Here is an 18711-nt window from a genome sequence, read left to right as displayed (position 1 = left end):
TCCATAAACCCGTATGAAGCACTTTCACAAGGATAGCTTGGTGAACAAAAATGTTTACCCACTTTTTGATACACTGATTCGTTCATACTTATTTTCAGTGGAAAAAGGGTGGCTGCCCTCGTGGAACCTTAGTGGCCATTGCCGTTACCGTTGTCAACCGGTTGCATGGTTTACTGTGTCAAGGGAAAATGTGTACATCAGAAGAAGAAAAGTAGGAAAACACTGATATAGAATAGAAAGCTTTGTGTAAAAATTTTGCTGTATTTTGAATGAAATGATGACTGACCATTAGAACACAATTTGATTCACTTTTTTTTTTCATGTTCAAACACAACAACGATTCATAAATTTACATCCTTTCCACTTAGGGGTTGTTGGTAATGGGTTCGGCTGCGCTGCACAGGCCGGGATATGCGGTATTACAACCGGTAGTACATTTGGAGCACGCCGTTCCTGCCACGTAGACTGGTTGTTTGACAATGTTGGTTAACCCGTAGTTGCACACAAACAGCTGGTTGACGAAATCGTCCTGAATGTAGCTCACCAAAGAGCATCCCACCTTGCTCGAGCGATCCGATACAACCTGGGTGAAGTGACCGATTGTAGGGCTGCAATAAAACCATTATAAGTATTTAACTCTTACATTTTGACTTCGATCAAATCGCAATCTCACCCTTTATAATTAGCAGGATAGCTTGCCATTTGCAATGCGGTAGCATCCTTATTTTCTTTGAACCAATTGTTGACAAACCCGGTTATTAATTGCTCATCGGTAAAGCTCATACCGGAGTACGAAGACATGGCAATGTTCTGGCCAACGTATTTCATGGTAGCCGTATTGCGGCACTTGTCATGTCCAAAAACGCAACTTCTTGCATTGGCAGCAGCGATATCGGCCAGCTCTTGGTCCCATTGCTAAAAGACAGGGGAATTAATTTAAAATCAATACGAATTATCGCTCCAAAAGATATGCTTACCAACGTAGCCATCTTGGCAGCTTGATTGAAATATTGGCCCGCACCGTTGGCCTGTTTTCCCAGGGCGACAGTGTTACGCAATTGGTTGTGAACGTTCACGATCAAGTTCTTCTTAGTGCTGTCCAGGGTCGCTTCAGAAGCACCTGCCCCACAGGTACTGCTGAGAGTTGTCAGCCCATTGCACGCAATATGAGTTTTACCAGCTGAACATAAGCCCGCGGTACAATAGTTGGTGGTTTGCCCACTGCAAACCGCTACGAGCGCTGTCAGAGCAACTGTTGATATAAGTTTTGTATGCTGATTAAGTGTTCAGAACATGGTAATTGGATACGACTTACGAGATATGATAACCTTCATCGTTCTTACTGAAATGATAACATCTTGTCGATTCAGGCCGTTTTTAAAGCAAAAATTTCTCATTTGTGTTGCAGAAAATGGTTAATCGAGACAATTAGAAACAGTTTCTAGCGAGTTGTATGAATGAGCTGCATTGAAATTGTATATCAGCAGCTGGTATTGGATAAATACGTTCCATTGTTCTGATGCTAAAGTTGATTGGTGTTCTTATTTTGCAATGAAGGCTACGCAACAATGGTTTTTGAACAAAACAAGCATTGTAATGAGGGTGCAACGTGAATGTCCTATGCACTTCGAAGATATCTTTAACTATCAAATGAGCTCATTGATCCATTTCGATCTTGTCGAAGAACGGATTGGATTATTACAGGATCCGGCTATTGAAGTGACTCATACTAACAGAATCAATAATTAAAGAAGGATACAATTTATCATAAACTTTTGCTATTCAGAAGTTGGGAAAATGTTTGCATTTGGCGCCACATGTACAAGATCAAAATGGCAGTAACGCGATCAAAATCGTGGCGACCATCAACAAAAGAATAATGAGTGACATATCTAAATAGTTCACAATACTTCATAATCGTCCACTGGTACAATGTGCCATGACCGGCCGTCTGCTACATGAAGAAAACCTGGAATTCACAGGGAATTTTATTAATCCTGAATATACCTGGAACTTTCAGGGAATGTCATCATTGCACAGAGAACTTTCAAATTCTCCTTCTAAGGATATTTTTAAGAATGCAACGCATTTTATAATGCAAGCATTTAATTATCCTCATTATCTTCATTCAGTAATCTAACTTAATTGATCCACAACGGACAACTCTTCAGTGACAAATATTATTTTAAAAATCAGAGGCTTTAGAGATTTTTTTTTTGATCTGAAATACGCATATTTTCCATAAATGTTCAGCTTGAAGAAGTTTTTAAAATTCTTGGCTAAAAGGAATTATACTTAACAAAAATTTCAAGTACCTAGAGTTAAATCCACTGCACAGTTTTAAAGCTCTTGGAATTTGATTATAATTTCTGATCATTCCAATGGAGTTGGAAACAAGTCTTTGAGAAAACACCAAGTGCAATCTGATGATCTGATGTAAATTAATTCAAGAAATCATGTCAAACTTGAAATAATTTCATAGTAGAATTTATAGGAAATCCTGAATTGGATTCAAAGTGTATTTCAATTGAATCTCATTGAAATTTCTGACGATTATTCCATGATAACTCTGAGCAGAACTCCTGGGAACCCCAAAGGACAACTCCACGGGCAATCTGACTATAATTTCAAGAAATTTGTGAGGAATAATAAATCCGAACCATAATACCATGGATATTTTAAGAGCCGATTTAGGACGGGGAGGTTTGCTAAATGAAGGATTACAATTATATCAGAGAAAAACTCCTGAAAAACATCAAAGAAATTCGGAAATAATACCAGAAGAGTTTGCAAACATATTTCGAAGAGCAATCTAAGGAATTTGTAAGGAGAACTGCAATTTAATTCGTAGGAAACTTTTAGCGTGAGTAGAATTTCAACGGAATGAGTGAATTTCAATGAGAGATCTGAAATGAGTTCAATTAGCGTTATTCCAAAGGGTTACTTACTGAAAAGAATTTCAAGGTTATTCGAAGAAAAATAAAAAAATAAAATTATTCAAAGGATAATCCCAATGTTTTGAGGAATATTTCAAAGGAATTCAGAGAAGAATTCCAAAGATATTTGGGTGTTATTTTTAGAGAATCCAAAAAAGCGTTCGGAGTGAAGAATTCTGAGGAGAATTTCAGAAAATGTATGGAATTTCTAGAGTGATTGGTTGGTTAGAATACAAAGTGAATGCTGAGCAGAACTCTAAGTGAATGTTAAAGGAAAATCTCCTGGACTATTCTAAGGTCTTCGTTACTAAAGGGTGTCCACCGTTAAATTGCATCACCTTCGAAAAGCTGTAACTCGAAGGAACAGCGCGTGCGAGCGAAAATTTTGCACACTCACCTCAACAACCCACATCTTTCACACCGAGCTATCGGAAAGATGTTGGGAATCCAACAATCTACTGTTTTTCGTGTCATAAAACGTTTAATTGTCGACCGAAAGCAATTGAGTGCAAGAAAAAGTGTTCTGTACTACGTTGAAGATCACAAGCGAGTGGTTGCTGCCTTCAAACGCAAACCCAACTATTCCGTTCGGGATGTCGCAAAAAAACTGCACCTGACAAAAACGATAAACGAGCAGTACTACGTTCATTCAAGGTTCAGAAAGCACCAAATCGCAATGAATGACAGAATGGGACAGCCAGAACGCGGGCTCGTAAGCTGTACACACAAATGTTGACAAAACCACCCTGCTGTTTCATGGACGATGAAACATTCGATGAACTCCAAAAAAATTAGTGAAGTTCCCCAAGAAATTCATGATTTGGCAGGCGATTTGTTCGTGCGGAAAACGGAGCAAGCCTTTCGTAATACCTACAACCGTAAATGGCCAAGTCTACATGAATGAGTGCCTGAAGAAGCGACTGCTACCGTTTCTCAAATCACACAACGTTCCTACAATTATATGGCCAGATCATCAAACCTCTTGTAAATACTCCAAGGACGTTCTGGAGTGGTACAAGACAAATGGGGTTAATTTGGTGCCGAAGGATTTCAATCCCCCAAACACACTGGAGTTGCGGCCGATCGAAAGATACTGGGCTACAATAAAGCACGAACTCCGTAAGTATCCTAAAGTTATAACTACCTACGTAGCAGGAAATGTTGAAATCATGGTTGAAGGCAGAAAAAAATGTCGATTTAACCGTTGTAAAAACCTTATGGGTGGAATTAGGAAGAAAGCTCGGGAATTTCGATTTGGTGAAGAAACAGAGGGAAAGAAAGATACGTAAATCCCGGGATGGGACTTGACAATCAAGCTTCTTACTCTTCTTAACCGGATTGACGGAGTCAGGAATGTAAAATATTTTTTTAATTTTAATTTGGATTTTATTCGGAGTTTCTACCGAAGTTCAATAGGTTGTACATGATTTTTGCTCAACACAATAAAAACAACCATAAACAAACAACAATTTTTCATCGCTTAAAACACGAAATGCACTCAATTATGCAACTTTCATCACTGCCAGCCTGATTGATGTGATCCCTCTGTCCTTTTTATTCCACGATTTCAACTGTCAATTATTGCCAGAATTTTAATAGAATGAGAAGCGCCATCAAAGTGAATGTAATTTTTGTGTGTTTTCCACCAGAACATGCCAAAAAAGAAGCATTTGAAAAATTTGTTGGTCTTGCTGGCAGTAATATGTTGGAATTCGAGGCTGAAGAAAACGTTCACATATACGAAGATTTTAATCAACGGGCAGCTAATTTTATTGTCGGGGCCTCCCTTAGCTCAGTCGGTAAAGGCACAACTACAAAGCAAGACCATGCTGGAGGTGGCTGGATTCGATTCCCGGTCCGGCCTTGGAATTTTTCGGGTTGGAAAATTTCTCGACTTCCCTGGGCATAGAAGTATGATTGGACTTGCCACACAATTATACCAATGCAAAAATGGTACAGGCATCGAAAGCTCTCAATTAATAACTGTGGAAGTGCATCTAGTAGAACACTAAGTTGAGAGCACGCAATAAGCTAATATGCGATATGCAATAAGCTTGAAATGCGAAGAAGAAGAAGAAGAAGTAATTTTATTGTAGATGACGAAAATTAATCCATTTTGATTCCGATCATGGGGGAAAATGAAACACTTATGCTTTGTTTGACAAATGTTCAGAAATTAAGTAAATCATATAAAAAATCAAAATCATTGCTATTTAGATTTGCTATTTACAACCATGACTGATAATTTTTGCTTATCAGAGTCATCTTCTCCTCTTTGGAAAAATGAAGTGTTCCACACTGCTATTGAATACTCCATAATGATACTTGAAAAAACCGCAGTGGTGGATAATAATTTGTCAGACCCCTATTTTGATTTCAGTAAGGCAGACTATGGAGCTATCAAAAATAAATTGAAAAGTATAGATTGGTAATTTGTAATCGGTAGTGATGATGCAGTTGATTATTTATTCTATTCAAGAACAGACAGTGCCCATGAAGCAAAAGAAAAAAAAAGCTAATGCAAAACCAAGACAGATAATAAATCGTAGAAATAGAAAGCAGAATGCTCATAAAGCGTACAGGAGAAAAAATGATGAAAATCTTACCTATTTTCTTACCATTTCCGACCAAATTAATTTAGAAATTGAAAATGCATATGAAGAGTACAATAGAAAGATTGAAACTAACATTAAGTCAAACCCAAAATCCTTTTTTAACTATATTGAAAAAAGGCAAAAATTCAAGAGCTTACCATCGAAAATGCAATTAGACAGTTGGTTGGGCAATACTCCTAGTCATATTAGTAACTTATTTGCTGACTTCTTTCAGGACGTTTATAAAATTAACGATGAGAATTAGCGAGATTATCAATATTTTTCGTATCTCCCCGAGCCAATGATGTCGCAGTTGATAATTTAACTCTCAAGGAAATTATACGTGGTCTTGAAACCTTATATGCTTCAAAAGGTGCTGGACCGGATGGTTTACTACCTATTTTTTAAAGTCACTTTCGAAGGAGCTAGCAAAACCTTTATTCTGGCTGTTTAATTTATCCTTGTAGTCGAGTGTACTTCCTCCGATTTGGGAGGAATAATTTTTAATTCCAATTTTTAAAAGTGGTAAAAAGTCTGATATAAAAAGTTACCGTGGAGTTGCTTAAGCATTCCTAAATTATTCGAATCCATCATTAATGACAATGTATTCTACCAACTTGATACATATTGTTTAAACTCAATGGATAAAGGAAACTATGTAGAAACGCTATGTACTGATTTTATTAAAGCATTTGACAGAGTTGATATACCACTCTTGCTTTTTAAGCTATCCAAATTAGGCTTCAAACCTAGACTACTGAAATGGATCGAGTCGTACTTATCACGGCAGACGCAAAAGGTAAGATTTGAAGGAAATCTGTCCACCATAGTTACTGTAACATCTGGTGTGCCACAAGATTCACATCATGGTCCATTACTGTTTATTTTATTTTTCAGCGATAAAGAACATATTTTGAAATTTCTTCATGTGTCATATCTAAAGCACCTGATCTTCAAATATTTCAACATGAAATTGACGTTTTTTACACATGGTGTAAGAAAAACTGGTTAGAACTAATTACTAATAAATGCAATTCTATATTGTTCACGCTGAAAACACGCTGTAATAGATGACTCAATTACTCTTTGCCAGAAAAATATCCAAAGATCCTATCAAGCCAACGACTCCAAGTTAACTTTTGCTGATCCACATTATCTACAAAGTAAGCAACATGCTCGGGTTCATTAAAAGATTTAGTTTGCACTTCAATGATCCCTACACAACAAAAAAAAACTTTACGTAGCATATGTGAGGCCTCTTCTCGAATATTGTAGCATAGTTTGGGCACCATATCATGATACACATGTCAACCACATTGAATCAGTTTAAAAGCAGTTCTGGGTTGGACGAGTTTTCCACTTCCATCTTATGAAACGCGTTGTATGCTAATTAATTTAGATGACAAAAAGCGAAGAGAGTTCGCAATGATTGCTTTTAAAAACGATGTGATTTCGCAAAGAGTTGACAACCCAAAGATTTTGGAAAATATTAATTGTTATGCTCCCACTCGCTCACTGCGGAATAGACATTTGTTTAGCATCAAAAATCAAAGAACAGACTATGCCAAAAATAGCCCATTGAATAGAATGATGTCTAGCTATAATACATACTGTGAATCTATGGACATAACAATGAATAAAAGTACGTTTAAAAAAAACTTTTTTTCATGAGGTTAGTTAGGCATCAATAATAAAATATATATGTTATGCAAGTACTTGAAGTAAAATTGTAGCAAATAGCGTTTAATTAAAATTGTAAAACGGTCTACACAGATTGACGACAAATAAATAAATAAATCGACCAATCACAAACTGGTTAAATTGGCTCAAAATCGCTACCCGATTGTCCAGTCCCGCCCCAGTGTAAACCAAGCTTATATATAGTAATAAATTCTCTGAAAGTTTCATGACAATCGGTTGAGAGACTTATTTTTGGCGGGTACTTCTAAGTGATACAATTTAACTGTGAATACCCTTTACGTGGAGTCTCCGGAACCTTATAGGGTAAATGATGGCTTCGGCAGCCATCGACTGTTTTCGGCAACCACAATTTAAACGTTAATTTCGATGTATTTTCTCACTAAAATACTTCGCTGAATGTATTTAAACGATTCCTTAGTCTTTCAGCTTCAATCCTAATACATTTTTACGACTGAGCAAACCTGTTATGCTAGGTGTTTCTTCAAAAGAAACATAAGCATATCAAAATACGGCTGATTTCGAGTTGCCGATAATAGAACAGCTGGTTAACACGCAGTTTAAACGGAAAGGTTGCCGAAGTAAAAGAGGCTGCCGACAATAGTCACACTCACCTGAGAAGTTTGGAGAGCGTTAAAAACGTTTTCAAACCGTTTTGGACAGTTTTGTTGATTGGAATGGATAGAATAGCTAGCAGCAGATGAATGTAAACAAACAGACACGTCATATGTGGTCGTGACACTGAGAAAATGCTAATAGAAGTGCGGAAGCTGCTTAGATTGACGAGAATACGTAAATTCCCCTATTTGATATTCTAGCCTTCTGGTGTACCCGGGTTAGCCACAAAATACTTGCCTTGCCGGTTGGACTCAACCCAACATAACTACCATGTAATTCAACAAGACCCCTCCCATGAACTATTCAGAAGCAGAAAGAATGTACCACCCTTAACAAGATGTAAATCTTGCATTCACTTTACAGGCAAATGACAAAATCTGCACTCCTTCAATACACCTCATAAAATTACTTAACATTGCTTTCTCCGTTGAGATCGCTTCTAAAAAAGATAAAAAAAAATGTAAGAGCAGCGTGGCGTATTCCTCCAGGTCCAAGAAAGTTCTGCCTCATTATCATTTGTTTGCATTTATTTATGTCTGTACTGTGGCCGTAGAAGCCCAGCATAGGGCGAAGCCGACGAAAGGCAACTTCCTTGCCGTCGTTGTCGTCGTCGCGATGGTCGCTCTGTACCGTCGAAATAAGTTTTATGTCTACTCTTACGCCACACCGCCGGCCGTCCGCCCAGTGGATGAGCGAAAGGAAGCAAGCCACAAGGGAATTAATGCGAAGAAGGAAATCAAAACTTCTGCTGAAGATCGCGAGAGGAAAATTCTGCCTTGCTAACAAAAGCTGCACCGTTTTGTGGGATTGCCTTGATTTTAAATGATTTAGCAGATTACGAATTCAAATTGACTTTGTGAAAGAGCGGATCGCTGGATGGAGTGAATTATTTCTTAATGGGAGTAAATTTGTCCTGTCATCTTTGCTATGAACATAAATGAAGGATTTAATAATAGTAGAAGTAAGTATCCTACTGATTTACGGGCATAAAGTTACTGATCCTTCCGATTTGCAGATGGTTACATAAAGTGTTTCAATCAAGCCTTTAACAGCACTGCTCACCAAAAGAAGCGACATTGGTCTCAAGGTGAGGGCATACGTGTGGAATCGATGGCTTAAAACTAATCCCCCAAAACTAATCCATTCGATTGTTATGAAGTGATAGAAATCAATGTTTGCAACTAGTTGGACAGATAGGAACCTCCTGCGGAAATCTGGAATATTTCGCGACAAAATTGCTCTCTTCGTCCCAACAAGGTTCGATTATCAAATCCAGGAAACGGGTGCTGGTAACCGCTATAAAGCGAATGGAGATAAAACGCCACAAGGTCCATGTATGAAGCCAACCACTGCGCTGAATGCCTGAACGACAGAGCTACTTCTCATCATAGCAAAATTCGAATGTTAGCCGCAAGGAAAATCAACATCGAGCCACCACAGGAGCAACTGAATGTTTCAAACGTGCCACAATCCACTCAATCGATTGCGATGATACGTTCAAGTATTCTGGTGCTAAGCATAGAACAGCACTAAACTTTTATCAACATCAGCACGTCGATTACGCCAGCATACTTCACTTTTGAACAAGGAGATTTGTTTATTCTGTTCAAACCAGGAATTGCCACAGGGTCGTGAAAATTGCTCTGACGTAATAAGCCTCTGAAACAACTGTTGCCCACTTTACTCGAGGACTCTTTTCGCTAAGTAAGAGTTTGCCATTTTCTACCTTACCTTAGGTGGTTGAAGTGTTCGTTACCAAAAATAGCTCCTTTGCCCAGTACATCATTACCTACTCCATTTCGAATGTTCCCCTGCTCTTAATATCACTTCAAATTTCTTGCGAAACGAAGCATTCACCTGGCATCAAGCGTTGTGCTTGGAATGTGTCAAGAGAGCTAAAAACTGAAAAGTGGAATTTTACATTTTGACTGACGGAAAATGGTTGAATTGTGTTGCCCCCACACTTATTTTAAAAGATTTGAGCTAGAATTTATGTTTTGCTGTATTTTGGTGGAAACGGGCCATTATGTGAGCAAGATCAACATAAACCGCAGTGATCCAAAGTTCGTAGAACGGACGATTGTTGTGTATGCTGAGTGCAACAAAAATTGTCACGTAGGCACCGACCGCGATCCGAACGAAGCGAGGCCTATGTATGATAGAATGGAAAATAGAGGATACTTTTATTTCACACATCCAATCAACAAATTCTTATTGCATGGCAATCCGCTGCCAGTCTAGCGATAGTTTTTTTTTCTTGGATTTGTTATCCGTTGATCTTGTTTTCCGTACTGAGCACCAATGCTACCGACGCCAGGAAGGCAGCTTCCAAACCTGGACCCTACCTATCGACCCATCCACTCATGAACCGGGGACCAACGGCTTTACTTCCCGAAGGAAGGCATGATCAAAGATTTCATGCCGGGATGTTGGCGGCGCCGACTGGGATTGAACCCAGGCCTGCTGGGGTGAGAGGCAATCACGCTTACCACTACACCACCGGCGCCGCTATCTTGTGATAGTTGAAAATCTAAAATTGAAAATTATAAGTCTTCATATGTCCTGCTGTTAGTGAAACAAGTGTCGTGTGCGAACTAATTATGCGAATCACGAATAGTGCGTACGTTAGTTGAAACGTCAATAAGATGGGAATCACCAACGATTATGGCAAACATTTGGCAATGTGTTAATTGCGTTCATGAATGCTTGACAATAACAGCGTTTGAAGATATCCAAACGTGCATAGTTAAAAATTGAACGGTGAAAATGGGCTAGTATTCAGCTGGTTAAATCGTTAACACTAGCAGTTCAGAGGAATCTCCACATGCTACGTATCAAACTTCAGCGCTCTGTGAAATGGCATCTGTAGCAGCAGGCGAAATCAACGTGAACGAGGACCTCAACAATCTGTGGAACACAATCCACGGAGCGGTGAACACAACAGCACAAGAAGTGATAGGTACAGCTCAAAGACGAGCACGTAATGGCTGGTTTGATGAGGAGTGCCAGAGGTTGACGGATGAGAAGAACGTTGCCAGAAGCCGGATGTTAGTGTCTGGTACCCGGCTGAACAGAGAGCGGTACAGGGTAGCAAGGTCAGCCGAGAAACGAACCCATCTCAGGAAAAAAAAGGCAGTACGAGGAACGCGTTATTGCTGAGGCGCAAGAAAGTATGGAGCAGAACGATATGCGAAGGTTCTACGCGACTGTCAATGGTGTGCGGAGTAAAACAGCGCCATCTCCCGCCATGTGCAATGACCTTGAGGGGAATTTGCTGACAGATAAAACAATGGTGGCTGCCAGGTGGAAAGAACATTTTGAGACATTGTTGAATGGAGAGAGTGAGGGAGTATCGAGGAACAGAGTAAACATCGCAGACGACGATCAAGCTGTGGAGCCTCCAACGCTAGACGAGGTTAAAAAGGCAATACGTGAGCTGAAAAACAATAAGGCTGCTGGGAAGGACGAGCTCCCGGCCGAACTTTTCAAACACGGAAGTGAGCAGCTGCATCAAGCAATCCACCGTATTCTAACGAAGATATGGGAGGACGAAGAACTGCCTGCTAGCTGGTTGGATGGCCTCATTTGCCCATTATTCAAAAAAGGGCACAGACTCGAGTGCGCCAATTATCGAGGAATAACTCTTCTGAATTCGGCGTACAAAATACTGTCACGCGTTCTGTTTAACAGATTGAGACCGCTTGAGGAGTCCTTCGTCGGTGAATACCAGGCTGGTTTTCGTGAGGGCCGATCAACGACGGATCAAATGTTTACCCTGCGTCAAATCCTTGATAAATTCCGGGAGTACAACTTGCAGACTCACCATCTGTTTATTGATTTCAAAGCAGCATACGATTCAGTGAAGAGAAATGAGCTTTGGCAGATTATGCTAGAACATGGTTTTCCGGCGAAACTAATTAGACTGATTCGCGCAACGCTAGATGGATCGAAATCAAGTGTAAGGGTTGCAGATGAGATTTCGACCTCGTTCGTGACCTTAGATGGATTGAAGCAGGGTGATGCACTTTCAAACTTACTGTTCAACATTGCTCTTGAAGGAGCGATTAGGAGAGCTGGTGTGCAGAGTAACGGTACCATCATCACACGATCGTACATGCTCCTTGCCTTTGCGGACGACATCGATATCATCGGAATTGACCGTAGAGCAGTGGAAGAGGCGTTTGTGCCTTTTAAGAGGGAGACGGCGAGGATTGGGCTCACGATAAGTTCTACCAAAATAAAGTACATGGTAGCCGGTAGACAGCGTGGGAGCAATAGTGGTGTTGGTAGTGTAGTGTTGTTAGATGGTGAACAATTTGAGGTAGTGGAAGAATTTGTGTATCTTGGAACACTAGTGACATGCGATAATGATGTTACCCGCGAGGTGAAGAGACGTATTGCAGCTGCAAACAGGGCCTTTTACGGATTACGTAGCCAGCTGAAGTCCCGTAGCCTGCAAACGAAAACGAAATTCGCTCTGTATAAGACGCTGATACTTCCGGTAGCCCTCTACGGGCACGAATCGTGGACGTTAAAAGAGTCTGACCGGAGAGCATTTGGTGTCTTCGAGCGTAAGGTGCTGTGAACAATACTCGGCGGTAAACAGGAGAATGGCATCTGGCGGCGTCGCATGAATCACGAGTTGTACCAAGTGTATAACGGTACGGATATAGCGAAGCTTATAAAACACGGCAGACTACGGTGGGCTGGGCATGTAGTGCGGATGCCGGAAGAACGACAAGCAAATATTATATTCAGCAGAGAACCCGGTAGAGGTCGTCGACTCCGGGGTAGACCTCGGACACGTTGGCTATTTGCAGTTGAGGAGGACATCAGGTCGCTAAACGTTCATGGCGACTGGAAGCGATTGGCTCAGGACCGAGTCCAATGGAGAAGAGTACTTCGTTCGGCGTTGAATCAACCTGGCGATTCGTAGCCCATCAAGTATCAAGTAAGCAGCAGGCTACATGTTGTTCAAAGTGATGGTGACTCGCTACTCTGCCGGTATAGGAGAATAATAGAGTACGCACAGAAAATTAGTGAACATGAACAATGGCAGAAAAGCGGGATATCTATGAAGAAATAGTAAAACAGTGAGGAGAACATTTTGAAAGAGAAAAAAGATATTGGCAAAGTTTATGCCAAAAGAGGAAATCAGTGACAAAAGAAGAATTACAAGGTAAAGAACAAATAATAGAAGCTATCTACAATGTGGAAGCTGTAGCTGGCCTAAAAGCCGCGAAACGGAATCAGATCGACGTGTTGCAGTGGGATAACATGGAACTGAAGATGAACATGGATGACTTCAAGGAACGGCTGATGGAGTAACAAACAGATGCAACAGAACCAGGCTTACTTCCACTCACTTGCTATTAAAAAAAATGATTTTCTGAATTTTGAAATAATTTGATGTTAAAATGTATTTAATAGGGTTGACACTTGGCCACCCTTGCCACGACCAGTCATGCCTCCTGGTTGTTTACCGTTGAACGGGTGAATCGCTACTAATGCGAAGGCTGTTTGTTGTTTATTTATTTTTGAGGGATTTTCATCCCTACTAATGCGCAGGCGACTTTTTTTTTGACTTTGAATGATCTATGTTTCTTGATTTTGTGTGGTTTACATGTAGAGGAAATGGATGTAATGTCGGCTTAAATGCTCCTAATTTGGGCCCATACATAAATTCAGCAATCGACTAAATTTTCAATAGCGACCAAAAATATCCAATAATACCGTCCCAATGACGCGTTCATCTAGATAAAATTGATAAATAGCAGATTTTTAGCGATGGGCCCAATCTTAGATCCATAGGCCAACATTAGAGCCATTTCCCCTATAACTTATCAAGTGACACAGACGCGTCTTTTCAACTTTAGTTCCTTTGAAATTTCAATTATTATTAATTACAGTTCCTAGTCCTATCAGGCCTGTTTTAAGAAGGACCACCTTGGTGGGATTGGTTTGTTTTAAATTTTGAAAAGGAGACTACTTATAACTACTATTTACAACTATAACTAACCTACAACTACTATATAAGCCTTATCTACTGTATACAAATTGCTTATCAAAACATGTTCTGATAAATTACATTTTTGTGCAAATTTAGTCTTAATTTCGTTAATTCTGGAATCTATTTTGGCAATGTCTGCCTCTTCGTGTAAATTTGTTATTCTACTGTCAAAAGGACGATCAAGTACCATCCTCAGCACTCTATTCTGAGCGATCTGGATTTTGTTCCTGTGAGTCTGTGCACAAGATTCCCACACCGGAGCTGCGTAGAGGATCTTAGGTGCTATTATTTGTTTGTAGACGGCCAGTTTGTTCACCCTTGAGAGGCGGGATCTACGGCAAATCAGCGGATACAGACACATAACCAAGGCGGAACACTTGATAACGGTTTTCTCCACATGCGAGCGGAATAGGAGCTTTGCGTCAAACAACATCCCGAGATAGGTAACTTCGGCGGACCACTCAACCCTTCTTGTGCCATCCATGATTACAGTACAAGATGGAGCCGGTTTTAATTTGGGTGATTGCCGATGTAGGAACATGATTGCTTGTGTTTTGGAGGCATTGATTTTGATTTTCCACGTGGTGGCATAATCAGCAAAGGCGTTAAGGCATCGTTGAAGTTTGTTCGTTATTTCGCGAGGCATCCTTTCTTTGACGGCTATTGCGGTATCATCTGCGAACAGGAAAAACACGCAACCGTCTCCAAGGGGAGGAATGTCGGAAGTGTAAATGCTGTAAAGCAAGGGGCCCAGCAGACTGCCTTGCGGGACTCCTGCTGGGATGGAAAACGTGTCGGAAAGACAACCATTCAACGATACCTTAAACGACCTTTGCTGGAGGTAGCTACGGGTGATTTTAACCAGATGTAATGGAAAGTTGAAGTTACAAAGCTTGTATACAAGCCCATTGTGCCAGACATTATCAAACGCTTTCTCAACGTCTAACAAGGCCATGGCTAACGGCGCCGGTGGTGTAGTGGTAAGCGTGATTACCTCTCACCCCAGCAGGCCTGTGTTCAATCCCAGTCGGCACCGCCGGGATGTTCTGAGGCATAACATCTCTGATCACGCCTTCCTTCGGATGGGAAGTAAAGCCGTTGGTCCCCGGTTCATGAGTTGATGGGTCGATAGGTAGGGGCCAGGTGTGGGAGCTGCCTTCCTGGCACGTCGGTAGCATTGGTGCTCAGCACGGAAAACAAGATTGACGGAAAAAACAAACCAAAGAAAAAAAAAAGGCCATGGCTGTGGACTTGGATACAGCTTTGTTACTTCGGATGTTATTCATCACCCGTACTAGCTGATGATTTGTGGAGTGCCCCTTCCTGAACCCGAACTGTTCCGGTAGGAGAAAGTTTTGCTCCTCAACAAACTTGAGCAAACGATTGAGAATGAGTTTCTCGAACAATTTGCTCAGCGCTGAAAGGAGGCTGATTGGTCTGTAGCTTGAAGCTAGCGTTGGGTCCTTCCCGGGTTTGCGGATAGGTATGATTTTCGCTGTCTTCCAGATACTTGGAAAGTAGTGCAGTTCCAAACATCTGTTGAAGACAGCAGCCAGCAGAGAGTGAACCTTCATGCTGAGATTTTTCAATACTAGGTTGAATATTCCATCAAACCCGGGGGCCCTTTTTGGTGCATTTCAGCGTTGAGCAAATCTGTTCCACTGTGATTCTATCCTCCGGAGGGATGGCACAAGGGGAGGACAAGGTTGAGTACGCATTGCTCAACCTGAACTTCGAGCGGACTTTAGATGTTGAAGCCAAGCAAGTGCGATTTGGCAATATGCTCACCAATACTTTTTCCTGAGGGGTGATTATGAGCCGATCGTCATCATTTTCATCTTTGAGTGGTGGAATGGGTTTAGGGTGCGTCTTTAAGACCTTGGCAACTTTCCAGAATGGTTTGGAGCGGTCGTCCAGATTCTGGACAAGCCGCGCGAAACTTTCGTTCCGGAGTGAGACCATTCTGGAAGCAATCTCCTTGTTCAGATTGGCCATTTCACGTTTCCTCGCTAGATCTCCAGTCCTCTGAAACTGGCGTCTACGAACATTTCTCTGGCGAATTAAGAGTTGGGTGTGGGAATCAATGGCAATAAACTTACCCCTCACAGGAACTCGTCGGACGCATGCCTCGTCAGCCACGGTTATGGCTTGGTGGAGTCCCTCCAACGCTCGGTCGATGTCCTCCACGGAGTCAAGCGGTGGGTTGTCGATGATGTGCCTGTCTACCACGCGTCCAAACTGGGCCCAGTTTACGCGATGGTAGTTGCAGCCCAGTTCAGCAACAACCGGTTGGTGGTTGGAGCTGAGTTCGTTCAAGGCTACCGGCTTGGACAAGCCGATATTTGCAGGGAATAGGTCTAGCGTCGATGGGTTGCCCGCCGGTGAGATAAATGCTGGCTCATCCGAAAACCATGCTGTGAGTGGTCGAACAGCAGAGGACCGTTCTGGTTCTGCCTGTAGTTCCGCCAGGCCTCATGGCGAGTGTTTAGATCTCCTCCTACTACGAAGCGGGAACCGTTACGGGTGATGGTGGACAGGTCTTTCTTGAATTTAGCCTCTAGTCCACTGCTGGCGGCACACTTTCGAGGGCAGTAGACGGCGATTAACTGGACGTATTCAGTCAACGACTTCACCTCCACACCAAGGGCCTCGATGATAGAGGTGCGGATATGGGACAGAGTGTGTGTGTGTCATCCTCTATCCCTCACCCAGCCGGGGGCGTTGGACAAGTAGAACTGCGAATAATTTGATCAAATCTCATGCTCCGTAATGGTGCCCTGTATGTTGTGAAGACTAGTACTTCAAAAAGGGTAACTTTTGAGGCAAGACAGGGTGTTCTCAACAAGTTAAGGGAACAGGATGCACTAGATGTCCACAACAGGTACAGCAAAACCTCACATAGACGCCCTTATTCACACTAACTACTCAGGGGGTAGAAGGTCAAGAAGAGCCACCGCCGCCAACTAAAGCTTAAACCGGGTACCTGGGACTCCCACGATATACCCGCGGCAATGGTCAGCAGACAATGCCCTGTGCGTATTTAGTATGTAATATGTTTTATTTGGATTCAGAAAATGTTTGAAGCCATGCGTCATATAAACCATAATTTGCATTACTACAAATACACTTGTCAACAATCTTCAACTGGAACGTACTCACCAAATCACTTCACCCTGGAGCGCATTCCCGATGCTCCCACGCATGTTTTTCTATAGTCATCTCTAAACAATTCCTCCTCCAGCGACTTCAACCACACAACAACCAAATATCTGGAACATTTCTATCATTTTGTGTTCAATCAAAATTCGGTTATCGTATTTATTTATTAGGGTTAGTATTGATACGCCTTGGTAATAAATAAGTTCAAATGCAGAGTAAAGCCCTGCCAATTCCGGATATGGGACAGAGGGTGGTATTTTATTCCTTTCTTGACGACGACCGCAACATCATCCCCCTGGAGCTAGTAAGATCAAGCAGAATAATGTTGTGGTCAGGCAACCAGAAGCTGTCGCCGGACTTTAGATGGGTCTCGATTAGAAGGCCCACGTCGATGCTGTGCTTGCGGAGAAAGTCAGCAAGCTGAATCTCTTTTGCTCTTACAGAGCAAGCATTCCAGGTGACGATAGTTAGCGGCTTAGACGCCATACTGGATGACCGAGCACTTGGATCTGTTCGGGCTTATTGCGGCACTTACGAAGAGCACCGGACATGTTGACGAAGATTTCCATCAGTTCATCCACTGAGAACAGATCGTGGTTGTTTGTTTTGCGCTGTTGGTTGTCTCCAGAATCCAGGGGGGGGGGGGGGATGGAGAACTTTGGCCAACAGAATCACCGGAAGTTGCTTGAGTGGGATGCACATGCGAATTAGCTTGCCTTTGCTGAGGAGCACGAAGAGGCGGGAAATCCTCCGTCCGAAATGCCGGGACTTTGTCCTTCTTGCGTCCTGGTTGGTTGTTAGTTGCCGCCTGTTTTCGGATGCGTTTGGAGCACTGTCTGACGAAACCGTGATGAGCACCACCACAGTTGGCGCATTTTAACACTACGGCTTCATACGCAGGGCAGTTGGAAGTGGCGTGTTCTTGAGCGCAGTTGTTGCAGCGTGGCTTGATGTTGCAGTTGCGGGTACAGTGTCCAAAATTAAGGCACTGCTGGCACTGCGTTACGTCACGATAGCCGCCACGGTATGGCTCCCATCGTATGATTATGGAGTAGATTGAGCGGATAGCCTGCAGCGCATTCAGCGTCACCGTTCCCTTCTGGAAGTGCACCAGTCTCTCCTCGTCATCCGAAAAACAGCTATTGGGGCCAGCTTGTACCTCTTGATTTCAGCCTCGATCATCTTGGGGTCGAAGTTTGGTAGATCCCTGATGACTACCTTGAAGGGCTTCTCACCGGGGATGCCATGAGTGAAGTATTCCACATTGGAATCTTTCAGATATTTAAAGGCCACCTCGTACTCCGCTTTCGTACGGAGCATCACCTTGGTGCAGAACCTGCCGAGCTTAAACTCAGCTGCAACGCCCAGCGACGAGAGATCGCCAATCAGCGTATTGAGTGGTACTTGCTTCACCACCAGTTGAGGAAGCTTGACTTTCGCCGCACTCGGGCCGGCAGAATTCTCGGTTCCGACGGCGTCGCCGAAATCACCGATGTAGCTGGCGTTCGTCGCGGTAACATCGTCACGTCCGCTCGTACCATCGGACTGTCCTTGATTCTTCTTCCTCTTTTTCGTCCGCTTCACCGGGCTGGGCTGGTATTCCCAACATCGGTGGGAAGAGTAGCGTACCTATTTTAGGTAGGTACCGAGCTACCCTCATCACTGTTCTTCTTCTCCGCTTGGTCACGAAGTCTGT

At 42.3% G+C, this 18711-nt stretch overlaps 1 protein-coding gene across 1 annotated transcript; it reads right to left on the bottom strand.

Moving 5' to 3' along the window:
* Positions 1-294: 294 nt before the first annotated feature.
* On the bottom strand, positions 295-18335 carry LOC135714011 (tabinhibitin 3-like). Its single transcript, XM_065237267.1, has 5 exons — positions 18175-18335; positions 17716-18130; positions 978-1274; positions 674-915; positions 295-608 (listed from the first exon to the last, which is right to left on the bottom strand). Exons 1-5 carry the CDS (start codon positions 18333-18335, stop codon positions 365-367), a joined length of 1359 nt encoding a protein of 452 aa, XP_065093339.1. The 3' UTR covers positions 295-364.
* Positions 18336-18711: the final 376 nt, after the last annotated feature.

The sequence above is a fragment of the Ochlerotatus camptorhynchus genome, unplaced genomic scaffold, assembly GCF_037179485.1.
Source record: "Ochlerotatus camptorhynchus isolate MF236.1 unplaced genomic scaffold, CSIRO-AGI_Acam_v1.1 ptg000598l, whole genome shotgun sequence".
Classification (NCBI taxonomy): Eukaryota; Metazoa; Arthropoda; class Insecta; order Diptera; family Culicidae; genus Ochlerotatus; species Ochlerotatus camptorhynchus.
The sequence above is the reverse complement of the archived record's forward strand: the minus strand, read 5'-3'. Positions and strand labels throughout refer to the sequence as shown.

What these genes read in the sequence shown, in the direction of transcription:
- LOC135714011 (XM_065237267.1), bottom strand. Translation starts at nt 18,335, where the DNA reads ATGCTCCGTACGAAAGCGGAGTACGAGGTGGCCTTTAAATATCTGAAA. An exon ending in CTGCCAAGATGGCTACGTTG is followed by an intron (nt 916 to 977) that starts GTAAGCATATCT and finishes CCTGTCTTTTAG; the next exon opens with CAATGGGACCAAGAGCTGGC. An exon ending in TATCCTGCTAATTATAAAGG is followed by an intron (nt 609 to 673) that starts GTGAGATTGCGA and finishes GTTTTATTGCAG; the next exon opens with CCCTACAATCGGTCACTTCA.